We start from the raw sequence: 16941 nt of genomic DNA, 5'->3' as shown, positions 1-16941 counted from the left end.
CCCAAGAACACAAGGGCCAGCCCACAAGCCCCACCCTCCCACCAGATGTGCCTCCCCTCTTTCCACCTGGTGGCTCCCAATTCCCACAGTATTTTCCTGATTCCATTTCCCACACTCTCATTGTTAGGTGACTGTGGGCCCTAGTTCTTTTTTTTTTTTTTTTAAGATTTTATTTATTTATTCATGAGAGACAGAGAGCGAGAGGCAGAGACACAGGCAGAGGAGAAGCAGGCTCCTTGTAGGAAGCTCGATGTGGGACTCAGTCCCAGAACTCCGGGATCACACCCTGAGCTGAAGGCAGATGCTCAACTGCTGAGCCACCCAGGCATCCCGTGGGCCCTAGTCCTCATCCTCTCTGCCAATAATAGTGAAGGAAAAAGAATGAAGAGTTGGCAGGAAGTGATGTTTGCATCAAGTGATGCCTGATGTAAGGCAGGCAGGGACGAGACTGTCACCACAAGTTTAAACTGTGTCTTACGAGCAGTCGCAACACTTTGGGCAAGGCTAGGACTCGCCTCTTCCTTTCTGGTGCTGTGCATCTCTGCATCTCACCATCCCCATACTCTTCTTGGTCTTCTTCCCAACTCAGTCACCAGGGCACTATTTTAAAACAAGGCCACTTCCTCCTTGCCTGCTATTTATCCCATGTGCTGTGGTTGTACCTCCTTGGCTCTCTCCACCAGAGTGCAAGAGCTAATCTTATCGCTCAGCCTCAGCTCCCACCTCTGTGGGAACACCCACTTGAACTTATCTGCCCTGAACTTCTCATAACCAAATGGCTCATACAACTTTTCATGACATTTCAACCATGTCAACTTTCGTCGCAAAGCCATTTTGAAAAATGCCAATGCCAGAATCAGTAAATACAGTTTTATCATCTAAATCTTAACTATCAGGATGCCCAGGTGGCTCAGCCACTGAGCATCTGCCTTCAACTCAGGGCGTGATCCCAGAGTCCTGGGATCGAATCCCACACCAGGCTCTTCACAGGGAGCCTGCATCTCCCTCTGCCTCGTCTCCACCTCTCTCTCTGTGTCTCTTATGAATAAATAAAGTCTTTAAAAAAAAAAAAGAAAGATAAATAACACATGACCTAGTGAAAACTGTTCATCTCTATTTCCTTAAAAGTATCATTCATTTTGTTAAGGTGAAGGCAAAAACTATTTAATTTACTTCATACTGCACTGGAAGATGACAGGAACCATCAAATTTCTAACTCCCCAACTTGTGGTTTCAGTACCAAACCTCTGTGCTTGGGGCACCTGGGTGGCTCAGTGGTTGAGCATCTGCCTTTGGGTCAGGGCATGATCCCAGGGTCCTAAGATCAAGTCCTGCATCGGTCTCCCCATAGGGACCCCGCTTCTCTCTCTGCCTATGTCTCTGCCTCTGTGTGTCTCTCACAAATATATAAAATATTTAAAAAACAAATAAACAAACCTCTGTGCTGACCAAAATGAAGGGGCAGAACAGGAGAGGTACCACTCCTATGTATCTATCCTACACTCATTTCATCACACTGGATCCAGGGAGGGAATGGACCAGACATGCTTTAACAAAAAAAGAATATTCAATGAGCTCAGAGGCAAACATGAAACATTCCAAAGTTTGACTTGGAACTACCTTTTGTAGATGCTTGAACATCTGGCATTCCTCTACTATTCCCTCTGCCTTCTAGGACCTCTTCACCTTGCTTTCAGGGCAAGGACTCATCTTGTCCACCTGAACAACCACTTCCTCTCCTTATTCTGCATTCAGGAGTCTTGAATACAGGTGGCACTCAATAAAGATGAATGCACTGGCAAGAACTCTACATTTGTCTGCAAACTCTTCAGGGGAGCAGGGGCCATTAGCTCTATTTCCCTGAACCCCACAAAGTTCACATAACAGGCCCAGATGCCATACCTTACTCAAAACCTGAGGCCAAATTTGTCCCGGAATCCAGAACTGCTCAGACTTTAGGAGGAAGCACAGCACACACTGTGTCCTGGAAGCACACACTTGTGAACACTCATGCAGGAGGGAGACCACACAGAGCTTCATGACCATACAAGGCCAGCACTTTTGCCAAATGAGTTTACCAAAGAGTTACCAAAAAGACTTTTTGTCTTGGGAGTCTTATTACACTTTGAATATCAGTAAGAGTGACAAACATGAGAGACACCTAACTCTGGAAAATGAACAAGGGGTAGTGGAAGGGGAAGTGGACGGGGGATTGGGGTGACTGGGTGATGGGCACTGAAGGGGGCACTTGGCGGGATGAGCACTGGGTGTTATGAGCACTGGGCACTTGGCGGGATGAGCACTGGTTCAATGTTGGCAAATTGAACTCCAATAAAAAAAAAAAAAAAAAGAAATTTGAGCTAAGGAAAGACAGCCTCAGGTCTGAGAAATTTGGAAGTGCTCCAAGCCCCGCCCACTCAGGAGCTTACACCAGAGAGCCACCTTCTTTGGGGGCACCATCACACTGGAATCCTCTCTGCCCTGACTCTATTTGAGCCAAGGAAATGCTATTTAATCCCACAGAGACAGTCTTTCCAATAACTCTACAACTACAAAATCCTGACACATATTGTTGCCAAAACAACAGAGTGAAAATCATTTTAAGAAGAAAGAGAAAAAAAAAAAAAAAAGAAGAAGAAAGAGAAGTCATGCTAAGTATCTCACATGAGAATATACTTATCACCAAGACATTTCAACTTGTCATAAAAGAAACAGAGTGACTTCTACTTCAAAGGAGCCAGAAGGGAAACAAGGAAGAATACATAGGTATTTCCTCGATAGAGGAACCACCAACCTTGGCAGAAAAATTCAACCTGGATCAAAGACTTCCTTCCTCCTCCAGCATAGTGGTTCGTCCCTCCCTTTACCCTCTGTCACACACTTCCTAAATCCGTTTCTAAAGAATATAAATTATGCATAAGACTGCAAAAGAAAATATGCAGGGAGAGCATTCTTTTTCAAAAAGTCAGCATTTTTTCAAATGTCCAGTCAAAACTAAAATGTTTTTAAGAACTTTAAAAGTTAAAAAGCAGACTGGCAAACTCTGATTCTGATCTTTATTATTACTCAGGAAAATCAAGTACCAACTTTATGCTTAATTTCCTACACTGACACTTAAGTGGAATTTAAATTTTTTTTTTAAAGATTTTATTTAGGGCAGCCCCGGTGGCACAGCGGTTTAGCGTCGCCTGCAGCCCGGGGTGTGGTCCTGGAGACCCGGGATCGAGTCCCACGTCAGGCTCCTTGCATGGAGCCTGCTTCTCCCTCTGCCTGTGTCTCTCTCTGCATGTCTTTCATGAATAAATAAAAATCTTTAAAATATAAATAAATAAAAAATAAAGATTTTATTTATTTATGCATGAGAGACAGAGGGGAAGAGAGAGAGAGAGAGGCAGAGACACACAGGCAGAGGGAGAAGCAGGCGCCAGGCAGGGAGCCTGACATGGGACTCGATCCCGGGTCTCCAGGATCACGCCCTGGGCTGAAGGCGGCACTAAACCACTGAGCCACCGGGGCTGCCCAGAATTTAAATTTTTATGTTCAGTTTCTCCACATCCAATTTATGACTCATAACAAAAGGAATTTTATGAACAAATACATGTTTTAAACTTCAATCACGCTAAAATATAATTCAAAGGGATGCCCAATTTCAACAGTTAGCAGAAACAGAAAGGACAAAGTTTCATTACCAACACAATGAGCAGAGCGCTGATACTTACTCCACTAGTTTATCACTGCACCTGCAGCAAAATTGCATGCTTTCTCCAATAACATGGGAAATTTGTTTTTCTGCCAAAGAGCTAATTACATATCTCCACTTGTTTCCCTTCATTTGAGCGAGTGCCTGGAGGGATTAAATAAAATGCCTCCAAGCACGATGGAAGTGTCTTAATTCATCTGCACAGTCCCAGCCCCCGCCACCTCGTGCATGGAGGAATAAATGGCAATTTCCTGCCCACTGGCAACGTGACTGGTCTCACAAGAATGAAGACCTATTACTTCTCTTTCATTGCAGTCTTGATTATTTTGCAATAAATTCCAAGTCTAACAACATTTTCAGCAGTGTTTCACGTTCTCAGCGCTGTTACAGCGTTGACATGTGAATGGCAATGCATAAAGACATGAATTAATTTATATAGGACTGTCTGCCAGTAAAAAACATATGTAAAAGTAAACAAAAGTTCCAAAATAACTGAATAGCTAATAACTATTATTTTTCCCAATTTTATCAGTTCTTTCATTTTCTTTCAATTCAGCACTTGGGGGGCACCTGGGTGCCTCAGCTGGTTGAGCATCAGACTCTTAGTTTTGGCTCAGGTCATGATCTCAGCACAGTGCTGGGCTTTGGAGCCTGCTTGAGATTCTCTCCCTCTCCCCTCTACCTCTTTGGCCCTCCACTAGCGTGTGCACTTGTGTATGCACATGAGTGCACACGTGCATGCACACAAGCACTTTTCCTTTCTCTCAAATAAAAAAACCCATCCTTTGGATATGATAACCATCAATGCAACAGCCTGGATGGGCCACAAGACAATTGTGCTGAGTGAGAAAAGCCAATCTTGACAAGTCACATATTGTACAATCCCATTCACACAATATCCCTGAGATGTTATGTAGATACAGAGAACAAACTAGTAGCTGGGGGTGGGTAGGTGGGCTATACTGGTAACACAACGGGGCTTTGTGATAATGGAACAACTCTGTATCTTGATTAACATGGGGGTTACAGGAAGCTACATGTGATCAAAGCACAAAGATGAACACGCACGCGCGCACACAGACACACACACACACACACACACACACACACACACCAGTGTGGGTAAAACTGATAAAATATAAATACACACTGTGGAATGTACCAATGTCAGCTTCCTGGTGTTGAAATTGACTGTTATTGGAGAAATCCCCTTCAAAGAGGTTGGGTGAAGGGTGCTGGGACCTCCCTGCCCATTTCTTACTTCTTACAAATCTATATTTACTTTGAGACAAAGAATTATTTAAAAATTGGGACTGGGCAGCTCTGGTGGCTCAGCGGTTTAGCACCACCTTCACCCAGGGCATGATCCTGGAGACCCAGGATCGAGTCCCATATCGGGCTCCTTGCAATGGAGCCTGCTTCTCCCTCTGCCTATGTCTCTGCCTCTCTCTGTGTGTGTCTCTCATGAATAAATAAATAAAATCTTTAATAAATAAATAAATAAATAAATAAAAATAAAAATTGGGACTAAATAAAAAGATTAGGATTTTTTAAGTATCAATTTAAAAAAAGACAAAAAGAAACAGTTCATTAACTCCTACACACTGAACTCACATTAGCCAAATTTAGTGGTCCCAGGGTTGAAGTTAATCAGAAAAGGTCAACTTAATTTTATGAGGCACTGAATTAGTTTGCTACATGAGCCACAAAAGCTACAGGCTTGAGGAAGACTACATAACAGGAGCACCTTTACAAATTCTGGAGCATATTCACTGTTGCCAAAGCTAAGAAGAGTCATGTTCCCAGCCAGCCATCTGAAGTGAACAACCTACATGAGGCGCAAAGAGATGCAAAGCCTACCCTTGAAGGTCTTAGAAGGGGAAATTTAAGAAACTAGTTCAGAAAGGTAAAAGGGAGCTGCAATTTTAGAGCTGAAACAGACTCTAGTGATACTCTAGCTCAAAATCCACTCCTCTCCATCAGCTGAAGAAACCTAAGGCTCAGCAGCCACTGGCTTCAGGTCATGGAGCAGGTAAGAGGCAGCTGGGTCTCTCCACAGAGCCTGGCCACATCCATCACATTCACAAGAAACCAATCAGCACACAAAATCTGAGGTGGGGAAAGGGGAAGCTGGAGCCAGCTCCCTGCCCCAGGGGGTTAAGCTCAGATGGCTCTGGCCATCCATCCAGCCAGGGTTAGCTTTCTGACCCTATCCCCAGCCACAGCCAGCCTACACATGCTCAGAACGTTCATTCCCTGCTGCTCCATCACATCTTGGCCCTCGACCTGCAGTGCTCTTTAGACAAAATCGGCATGAGAATCATCTTGAAGCTAAATCCTTTCTGGCTCACTCATCTATTCATTTACTAGGCTCGTGTCTCATACCAGATGCTGTGCAAGCAGCGGAAAGACATGACAAGCAAGACAGATGTGGTGCCTACCTTGTGGGGTTCACAGTGAAGGGGGGGCACAGCACCACAGACCCATGACACCGCTCTAGAAGTGCGGCACTATGACAAAACAAAGAGTAAGGGCAGCATGAGGTGGGAAAGGTGGTCCTGAGGAAGGGACTGTAGTAAACAGAGACCTGGCCCCAAGAAAAATGAGGCAGCCCTTCCTCCTTAAGCTCCTTTGGGGAAGAGACTATCCTATTCATTGGTCTATATCAGTGGTTCTCAACCAGAGAAAACTCTGCCCCGTAGGGCAACATCTGGACACACCGCTGGTTGTCACAATGGAGGCACCTCGTTGTATGGAGACCAGGGATGCTGCTGTCCAACACCACTGGACAGCTCTGCACAACAAATAACTCAATCTCAGCAGTGTGGGGGGTGGAGAAAGTCTGCTCTAAGGTCAGTCAACAAGTATCTGCCGAGTCCTCCCATATGGCAGGCAGTTACTTTCCACTCAACTGCAGACCTAGTCTAATATGCGGGTGACCGGCTGTCAAGAAAATGGGTTTCAATCTCAATGTCTTTCTTGCCCACTGCATTCTTCTTCCAAAATGGAAGAACTGACATCACTCCTAATTTAAGGCTGCTAAGCCTTTAGCCAAGGGCTCCCCTGCAGTGATAGCGCACACACACTCAGCTTTACAAAAGCTGAAATCACATTAAATAGCACAGGAAGGAAAAGAAAAATACTGCCTACTTGTAAATACTCCGATCTGAGTGTGCTACCACTCTGATTTCTCGATTTCTCGCACAGGAAGGGGAGGGACAGAAGATCAGAGCTTCTCTGGGGGAGAAGCAGGCTGGCATCTGGGTCCCCCCATCTAAGGAGGTGACGGCTTCAAGGCAAGGCTCAACACAACAGCATCTACCAGCAAGTGAGGTTACAGACTCTCTTCAAAACATACATTAACCCTAAGGCAATAAAAATCAACTATCTGGCAGGTAATAAAAAAATAATAATAATAAGATGCACCAGATAGGAAAACTGGTTTTGCCTTTAATTTCTTTAATTAAATAAAGGAGAGATCTCCGAAGGCTGTAGCTTCTCTACAGACGGAAGCCCCCACCTGCCTCCTGGCTTGTTTCGCTTCTGGTGTGGATTTCTTCCACTGTGAGGGGACGCGAGTGTCCCGAAGAAGGGGCCAGCAGCCAGGGCAGCCACCCCAAAGCCACCCCACCCTCCACTGCCCTGTGTCTGCACTCCTGGGGGGAGTGAGTCATTTCATCAGGGCCTAATAAGCCACCAGGACCCGGGCGGAGCTGCCTCCCAGGCAAGGCACGCTTTCGCGGCCCCCACTCCCAAACTGAAAATGCACGCTATTTTGGAACACGCTGGGTTAAATGCTCCATTACTAGAAAGATGAGCAGACTGCTCCAGATGACATCATGCTGGGGGGGGGGGGGGTCTTCACTAGAACCCTGTCGAAGACGCCACAGCCCCCCCACGACTGGAGAACCCCACCTGCCCTGCACCCCGCACCCCTGCTCACTGTTCCCTGACCCGCAGGCCCCAGGCCCAGCCCCCGACTCTGCCTCCCAGAGGCCTGCGCCCTCCTCGGCGGCCCTGTAGGTCCCTTGCACCCCAGGCCCGCGCCCCCGACCTCTGCCCTCTGGGCCCGCACCCAGACCCCCGCCCTGCACCCCGACCCTACGCCCCCGGACCCCCCGCCCTCCAGGTCCACACTGGACCCCGTCCCGCCCCCCCACCGACGCCTGCCCTCCAGGTCGGCACCCGGACCCCGCCCTGCATACCCGCGCCCCCTGCCCCCGGGGTCTGCACCGGCCCCCGCGCCCCCGGTCGGCTCCGGGACCCCCGCCCCGCGCCCCCTGTCCCCTGCCCCCTGCCCTCGGGGTCTGCACCGGCCCTCGCGCCCCCCGTCAGCTCCGGGACCCCGCCCCGCGCCCCCTCCCCCCTGCCCTCGGGGTCTGCACCGGCCCCCGCGCCCCCCGTCAGCTCCGGGACCCCGCCCCGCGCCCCCTGCCCCCGCGCCCCCTGCCCCCCTGCCCCCGCGCCCCCGGTCGGCTCCGGGACCCCCGCCCCGCGCCCCCTGGCCCTGCCCTCGGGGTCTGCACCGGCCCCCGCGCCCCCTGCCCCCGCGCCCCCGCGCCCCCGCGCCCCCCGCCCCCGCGCCCCGGTCGGCTCCGGGACCCCCGCCCCCCGCCCCCCGCTCGGCGCCCCTCGCCCCTCGCCCCTCGCAGGCCGGGTCCCGCGCCGCCGCCACTCACAGTTGCGGATGTCGGAGATGAAGACCGCCAGGCCCCGCATCCCGTCCCCCTTCGACACGGCCGGCATCTTCGGGCCCGGGGAGCGGCCTGGGCTGGCGGGCCGGGAGGAGGAGCCGAGAGCGGGGAGCCGGGAGCGGGTCGCCGCCGCCTCAGGAGCCGCCTCAGCCGGAGCCGCCTAAGGCTCCGAGAGCCGCTTTCAGGGCCGCCGCGCGCGCGCACGCACGCACGCTCGTCCCGCGTGCACGCGCACGCCCGCGCGCGCGGCTGCGGGCGGAGCGGGGACGAGCGCGTCAAGCGCGGGCGCGCAGAGGCAGGCGCGGGGGCGCCCCCTGCAGGCGGGAGCACGGGGTTCGTGTCGGGGCTCCCCATCCGCCCCCCACGACCCTGTCCAACCCAGGCTCTTGGGCAGCTTACTGGTCTGCGTCCGGAGCCCCGAGGGCCTGACGTGCACGTCACCACTGCCCAGGGCCACCAGCCCCTTCCTGAGGCCTGAAGACGAAGGACTGCCCACCCCCACCCCCAACCCCACCCCGCACCGCACCCTCGGACTGCGAGCCAGTCTAGACCTAAAGCCCTCCAGGCCAGGCCAGAGCCCTGTGCCATCTGCCACCACCACCCACCTCCTCTTGCCCCAGACGTGAACACGGAGGACCGTCCCTGTGGTCAACAGAGGCCTGGAGCCTGGACCACCCACCCCACACCCACACACCCCCACCCTTCCACCCCCCAGTCTGTGTGGACAGCAGGTGGCCCTGTTGAGCTCCCTTTGTGAAGCCAAATGGCTTTGAAAAGGAAGCTTTCTCCTTAGGGGGAGAGGGGGGTTGTCTGGGCCCCAGAACCTGGTGCAGGCCCCCACCCACAAAAGAGGCCTGTCCCTCCCTGGCTCACTTCCTCAGTTCCCAGGGAAAAGTGAGGGCTGGCTAGACCCTGGCCGGGAGGAGGAAGGGGTGGGGCCCCTGCCACAGACAAGGCGCCCCACCCAGGCTCTGGGCCTGCAGGACCCCCTGGGGAAACCGGAACCCTGGACGCTGGAATCCTTATAAGGCAGCAATTTCACCAGCCTCCAAGACCTTCTGAAGAGCTGGGCCAGGAGAGGGCTTCCTGGAGGAGGGGAGATCCACAGGGAACACATCCTGGCACCTGGAGGTAACCCTCCCATGGCCAAACCAGGGGACTCAGACAAGCAGACCCTGACCCACTCACGGCAGCCACTCATGGAGCAGGACGATGCCCAGAGGTTGCAGGGACCTACGTGGGGCATGGACAGACTGCCAGCTCAGGCAGAGGTGGAAGGCTTCTCTGAGGGAGACTTGGAGTTGCGCAGACATCCTACCCCCTTTCAGGGATTCTGGGCCTCCCAAGCCTCCTGACATTCCCCAAAGTATGTGTGTTTGGGGAGGGGATCATGAAAAAGACCCCACACTGTCCCCCAGCTCCCAGACCTTGCCAGACACACAGCTCTCAGATCATTATTACCATTAGATCTCGGACCTGAGTCTACTCAGCCCTTCCTAATCACGGCCTCTCCTCTGCAAGGGACAGGCCACCTTTATGAGTATGGTGCTTGGAAACAGTTTCATAAGTTGTGTGACATCTGTCACATTTTAGCCACTTGTGGTCACAACTGTGTTTCTAAGGGCAAGGGTGGAGCTGAGAGTCTCTTTCCAGCATCCCTGGACACTGGGAAGTAAAGACAAAAGCCCACCACTGGCATGGTGAAGGAGAACACAAAAGCTGGGGACCCCAGAGCCTGAAGCGTGGCCACGGGATCAGGAGACACCGTGCACCATTAGCTGGCTGTCCTGCCTCCTTCTCAGACCTGAGCCTGCTCAGCCCCCTGGTCACTTTTGCAAGTGATGCTTCCCATAATCTCTGGAGGAGTGGGCTGCAGACAATGATCCTTCCAGAAAATTGGGGTTGGTGGCCTGGTCCTGATGTGGCTAGAGGCCCTGAGCAGGCTACAGGGACGGGGATGTGGCAGTCCTGGGCACCAGGAATGACATGCTTAGGGAAGGCCAGGTTCTGGGAACCTGGCATGTCCCCTGCCACGGACGACATGCTGAGCATGAGAAATTCAAGAACTCTACAGCAGGCCGGTGTTGTTTTGTCTTATAAAGATTTTATTTATTTATTCATGAGAAAGAGAGAGAGAGAGAGGCAGAGACATAGGCAGAGGGAGAAGCAGGCTCCATGCAGGGAGCCTGACATGGGACTCGATCCCGGGTCTCCAGGATCACGCCCCAGGCTAAAGGCAGCGCTAAACCGCTAAGCCACAGGGGCTGCCCCAGGCCGGTGTTTTAAATGAAATAGACCAACTAGAGAAGGAAAGTCATGGGATGAAACTCCTGACTGCTCTTTTTGGGGTGGCAGGAAGCTGCAGTGTCTGGGGAGCTCATTTTTTGCAGCCACACAGCTGGATTTGGGTTTTTATAAAACAACCACAGAAGTTGAATCTAGGCCCTCCCCAAATCTGTGGGAAAGCTGGAGTGCTGGAGTGGCACATGTAGGGTCCAGGGAACTGGAACAGAGTAAAAGGCATGATGTGGGGACCCGCAGCACCCCCCCCCCTTGCCAAAAACCCCCTACCGGCCTCCAAGGCCCCTCTCCCCTCATTGGATGGAGTCATCTCTGTCCTTGAAGATGCTCTAATGACATCCTTTGAAGGAATACTTTGTAAGAGAAAAGTCTGATTCCCTCAAAGCCCCTTGGCCTGGCCCCACCCCTTAAGACCTGAGAGAGTCGGTCTGGACATACAGTCACATTCCAATGGGGAGAGCTTAGCCACCACAAGAACCAGAGAAGTTAGGTTTATGCCAGCAGAACCCTCCAGAACATGTGTGGGATGAATTCTGAGAGAGTGGGCTTGTCCCACAGGGCACCCGGCAGTCTGGGTCAGCTGAGCCAGCGTAGGCAGCCATCAGCCTGGGAGCTGGACTCCAGGAGCCCTTGTTCAAACAGCTTGAGATGTCAGAATTTCCAGAAATTCCTGGATATGTTGCAGAGAAAGGAATGCAGAGATTTCTTCTCTCGCAGTTCTAGAATCTGGACGTCAAGGTTTCGGAAGGGCTGGTGCCTCCTGAAGCTGTGGCTGAGGTAGGGCCCAGGCCTCTCGAGGCTCGGAGATGGCCGTCTTCTCCCAGGGTCTCCTCACGTGGCCTGCCCTCTGCGCTCCTCATTCTCTGTATCCACATCTCCCCTTCTTACAAGGACACCAGTCACACTGGCTAAGGGATCTGCTGTACACCGGTATGAAGTCAATTAATTACATCTGAAGTGACCCCAGTAAAGTCACATTCTGAGGGACTCCCACATATGAACTTTTAGGGGACATGGTTCACCCTATCACAGATGGTACTGTGAGAACAGGTGGGTCAGGATTTCTGTGCCCCCTTGCCCATACTACCTGGAACAGGCTGAGGCAGCTGGAGCTCCGTCTCAGATGGTGACAATGGTCCCTCCACTAGTCTCTGCACCAGCTCAACCTCTCCTGTTTGAACCACTGCCACTGTGTCTGGGGGAAGGGGCCTTTGTTGTGTCCCACCAAATCAAGTTCCTACTTCACACCTCTCACCTCTCTTCCCACGCCTGAGGGCTCCATGTCATTAAAGTCCTGGGTGGCTGAGTAGTTGAGCGTGTGCCTTCGGCTCAGGTTGATCCCAGGGTCCTGGGATCAAGTCCCACGGTGGGCTCCCTGCTCAGTGGGAGGTCTGCTTGTCCCTCTGCCTCTGCCCCTCCCCCTGCCCATGCTTGCTCACTCTCACTCTCCCTCTCTTTCAAATAAATAAAATTTAAAAAAATAATAAGTTTTATTTATTCAAGAGGGGGGCAGGCCCAAGAGGGTAAGGCAGGGGAGAGAGAATCTCAAGAAAATCCCCCCACCCCCGTTGAGCTTGGAGCCCAACCGGAGGGCTGGATCCCATGACCCTGAGATCATGACCTGAGCCGAAACCAAGAGTGAAACGCCCAACTGACTGAGCCCCCAGGTGCTCATGGCTTTGGGTGTTTTGTGGCAAAGGCATCTGTTAGGGCCAATATTCACCCAGCAAGTATGAGCTAATGGAATATATATCAAGTTTAAGGTCAGCCTGGGATCGGGCAGCCCAAAAAGCTCAGCGGTTTAGCGCCGCCTTGTGATCCTGGGGACCTGGGATCGAGTCCCACATGGGGCTCCCTGCATGGAACCTGCTTCTCCTTCTGCCTGTGTCTCTGCCTCTCTCTCTCTCTCTCTCTCTCTCTCTCTGTTTCTCACGAATAAATAAAATCTTTAAAAATAAAAAGATCAGCCTGGGGAAAAATAGAATTAGAAAAGAAAACATGCCCACCAACACCAGTTCAGGCCACCTGTACCACTGCATCAATCCTGTGACAGCAGAAACAAATGACCACAAACTTGAGGCTTAAAAACAAGAGAAATTGATTCTCCCCCAGTTGTAGAGATCAGAGACCAGCAGAGGGATCCCCCCCGGAGGCGCTGGGGGAGACTCTGTCCTTGCTTCTCTTCCAGCTGCCAGTGGTGGCCAGTATCCTTGGCTCTAGGCTGTAGAACCCCCGACTGTGCTTCTGTCACTTCGAGGTCTCGTCTCCTGTGTCTGTGTCTCAAATCTCCCTGTTTTCTTTTTTCTTTTTTTAAGATTTATTTATTTATTCATGAGAGACACACATACACAGAGAGAGAGAGAGAGAGAGAGAGGCAGAGACACAGGCAGAGGGAGGAGCAGGCTCCACGCAGGGAGCCCGATGCGGGACTCAATCCCGGGTCTCCAGGATCATGACCTGAGCCGAAGGCAGACGCTCAACTGCTGAGCCACCAAGGCATCCCACCTGTTTTCTCTTATAAGCATTTCCGTCATTGGATTTGGGGCTCACCCTAAATCCAAGATGATCTCATCCTAAGATCCTTAATCACATCTCCAGAGACCACATTTCCAAACAAGGTCACCTTCACAGATGCTGGGGTTTGGGACGTAGACAACCTTTTGAAATCCACAATTTGTGCCACTCCACCTCCAAGACATCACACACACACTGCCCCTCCCTTTGGTATAGGGGTATTTTAAGGACGATTGTGGGATGGTGAGAAGCATGAAACCCAGCACTGATGCCATAAAACACACAGCCCTGTGCCGGGCCACCCACCCACCACAGACGCTGGCTTGCCTCTGCGTGGATACCTGCACACCAGATGGTACAGAACAGCCAGGTCACAGCTCTCACCCTGGCCGAGGCCAGAGGGGTTGGCAGGGGTTCACACATGAGACACAGACAGAAATGTGCTGTGCTGGCTCTGGAGCTAAATCTGAAAGCTTCCACTACACGTGAGTAAGCCCCACTCCTTCCTTCTTTCTCTGGACTATGCTTATCCCAGCACCCCGGGAGGATGTCTCCATCCATGCCCAGGGGAGGCCTCGGCAGCAGGAAATCCTGATATGTGTCCCTTTTCCTGGGCTTCCGGCCTCATAACTGGAATGTTTTGAGATTCAGGAATGAGAGTACACAGTCAGTGATAGTGGCCTGGGCCCTGCCTTAGGGGCAACCCCTGGCTCAGTGGCGCCCCTGCCCCCCCCCCATTAAAATAGGAAGAGTCATGTGTTGCCCCTGCTGGGAGGGCCTTGTCTTGCGCTGACTTGGCAAATGAGGAGAGGCCCAGCACCACTTGCAAGATGAGGACACCGCACCCTTACCCCACCCTCACCACACCCCAGGAACATACAAGCCTAGCCCCCAAAGTCCGACAGCCACCAGGCACCTCCAACAAACATGTGCAAGTGCTCTTGGGGTGTGTCACAAGCTCCCCATAGTTACTGAGGGACACTTAAAAAAAAAAAGTAATCTCTATGCCCAACACAGGGCTTGAACTCATGACCCTGAAAGCAAGAGTCATATGCTCTGCCGAAGGAGCCAGCCAAGTGCCTCACTTAGGGACACTTTTGAAGATGTCCCAGAGGGGCAGCCTCAGGTTAGGAATGCTTGGTAGGCCAAGTGCCCCTGGGGTGGGGTGGTCTGGCTCTGAGGGTGTCCCCAATGCATGGGGGGGGGGTGCTCAGTTGGCCACAGGAGGGCTGGTTTCTGCAGACCTCCTTGCTTCATGTGAACATATACCTGTCCTCTTCTGTCCCCCAGGGCCCACTGCAGATAAGTAGGGGACAAGGAGGAGGACAGTCTGAGGGTGGGTCAGACCTGGGCTTGAAATTCAGAGCTTGAATCTCTACCTGGGTACCCCATACCCAGCCATGGTAGGGTGGACTGCCTCACAGGCAAGGGAGCCAGGAATCGAGCCTGGGGACTGGATTTAGGGACAAGGCAAGGGGGTTATACTCAGATTTACATTAGATTTAAATAATCAGGATTTGATCTATTGAAGTTATAAATTTTTTAATAAAATATTTTATCTATTCATGAGAGACACACAGAAAGAAGCAGAGATATAGGCAGAGGGAGAAGCAGGCTCCCTGCAGGGAGCCTGATGTGGGACTCTATCCCAGGACCCTGGGATCACCACCTGAACCAAGGCAAAAGCTCAACCACTGAGCCAGCCAGGCGTCCCTGAAGTTATAAACTCAAAACCTAATTTTTAAAAAAGATTTTATTTATTTATTCATGAAAGACAGGAAAAAAAGACCCAGAGACATAGGCAGAGAGAGAAGCAGGCTCCGTGTAGGAAGCCAGATGTGGGACTCGATCCTGGGAGTCCAAGATCACGTCCTGAGTTGAAAGCAGATGCTTAACCACTGAGCCTCCCAGGCATCCCCAAAACTTAACTTTTTAACCTGTCAGGTCCAATTTCATAAACCCTATTATTCTCTTTATAAGCCTAGCATATTTACAGTCATTTTTCAAGGGCCTCTCAAAATATTTGGTCCCATCTACAAACCGAGCACATTGAACATCTTCCACATCTCAAAATGAATTTATAAATTCAGTTCTCTTTCACTTCCTTTTTAAGGGATTTGGCTTGTCTGAATTGAAAACTAAATCTTGGGTGCTTCAAGAATTCATATACTCAATAGATCAACATTTAAAATGTGGTGAATCCCAAGTTGTCTCTGATGCTCCGGAAACATGACATACCAAACGCGTTTAGGTTTCACTCACTATGTGGGCACTGAGGCTCGGGACAGAATCAGAATTCTCTTAGACTGCTCTGTGCGTCCCTCTAAACCTTACTGTGGCTGAAAGTTGTATACCCGCTTCAAGAAGTCAGTTTTCCATGCAGGTTCTAGGGCCTCTTGGCATCCAGCAGCAGGGAAGCTGATGCCCCAGAACCCTGCCCAGTGGGGGCTTTGCTGAGAGGGCAGACGCTGTCCCTCCTTCCTGCTAGCTCTTGGGTTTCTGTCAATGCTGGCTCAGAGTGAAACCGAGTGGACTTTGCCACTCTTCATCTCTGAAGATCTCTGAACTCAACGGGTGCTCATCTAGTCACTGAATGATGACTGGGTGCTTTTCTCAACAGACCTTTGAGACTGCTGGAACCTCTTTTGCATTCCTGGGACTGGGTAGCTGGGCACCTAACAGAGCTGACTGGGGTCCTCTCCAGACCTCGGCCTGACTTGGGGTCACCACTCCTAGGTCAGGCCTCAGGGGTGAACTGGGTGCCAGGAACACAGAGCTGCCAGTGACAACTGGCACATAACGGACCCGGGAGCGGTAACCTCCGGCAGCCGCCGGCCCCGTTTGGGAAGACTGTGGAGGGTCAGCTGGCAGGAAATATGGGGAAGAGAAAGAAGGAAATATGATCAAGAAGAGAGAGAACGAAGTTCAGTTCAGGAAGAAGCCTCACAAGCAGCAGAAATGGGGAAACAAGGCGGGCAGTGCGTCCTGAGGCTGAAGGGGCAGAGCCGGGTGGGGACGACTGTGCGGTTTTCTGCAGGAAACTGCTGGGAACAGCTAGGAATGGAGTGTGTGTGTGTGTGTGGGGGGGGGAGCTGTCAGCTTGTATCAGGTGTAAAATGTCTCGGGATGAAAACCTCGCCCACGATGTGTTCAGCCCCAAAGGCGCCCACTCCTCTCGGCCACACTCTGAGTTGGAAGCGGTTCTCTGTGCCTGGGGGTGGGGGCTCCCGCCTGTGAGGGATGCAGTTTGCGCCACAGACCTTGGAGGCAGGACACAGAGCACCGGGTCCGAGCCACGCGGGGCTTCGAGGTCCAGGGGCCATCCAGGGGCCTGGGGCCCCGCGGGTCCACGGAGCCGCCTGAGGCAGAGGACCGAACAGCGCCCCCTCGGGGGCATGTGGGGGACGGCGGGCAGCCAGGACCGAGGGGGGCCACCCCAGGGGAAGGAGGGGCCCCGGACAGGCGACTCCCGATGGTCTCCGCGCCGCCGCCTCGGGGCGCGGCTGGGGCGCCAGCCTCCCGAGGGCCAGTCTTGCCCCGAGCCCTGCGCTCCGCCCCCGGCCCCGACCCCGGCCCCGGCCCCCGCATCAGGCCCTGGCTCTACCCCGGCCCCCGGTTCCCCAGCCGGGCCGCGTACCAGCTCCCGCCGGGTTCCAGCTCCGGCCCCTGACCCCGCCCGCAGCCCCGCCTCACGCCCGCCCCTGGCCCCGGCCTCTGCCCTGCACCGCCCCC

At 52.5% G+C, this 16941-nt stretch overlaps 2 protein-coding genes across 3 annotated transcripts in view; both read right to left on the bottom strand.

The window, feature by feature from the left end:
* Window positions 1-8595, bottom strand: part of AP2A2 (adaptor related protein complex 2 subunit alpha 2) — a 92749-nt gene extending 84154 nt beyond the window's left edge. For both annotated transcript variants that reach the window (XM_041773904.1, XM_041773905.1), the window contains exon 1: window positions 8380-8595. In XM_041773904.1, coding sequence (XP_041629838.1) covers window positions 8380-8446 — 67 coding nt within the window. In that variant the 5' untranslated portion in view covers window positions 8447-8595. The remainder of the gene's footprint in view (window positions 1-8379) is intronic.
* A 2502-nt stretch (window positions 8596-11097) lies between these two features.
* LOC121501673 (circumsporozoite protein-like) lies at window positions 11098-16879 on the bottom strand. The gene is made up of 2 exons (XM_041773980.1): window positions 16470-16879; window positions 11098-11612 (listed from the first exon to the last, which is right to left on the bottom strand). Exons 1-2 carry the CDS (start codon window positions 16795-16797, stop codon window positions 11527-11529), a joined length of 414 nt encoding a protein of 137 aa, XP_041629914.1. The 5' UTR covers window positions 16798-16879; the 3' UTR covers window positions 11098-11526.
* Window positions 16880-16941: the final 62 nt, after the last annotated feature.

The sequence above is a fragment of the Vulpes lagopus genome, chromosome 11 (genome assembly GCF_018345385.1).
Source record: "Vulpes lagopus strain Blue_001 chromosome 11, ASM1834538v1, whole genome shotgun sequence".
Taxonomy (NCBI): Eukaryota; Metazoa; Chordata; class Mammalia; order Carnivora; family Canidae; genus Vulpes; species Vulpes lagopus.
This window is presented reverse-complemented; position numbering and strand designations above follow the sequence as displayed.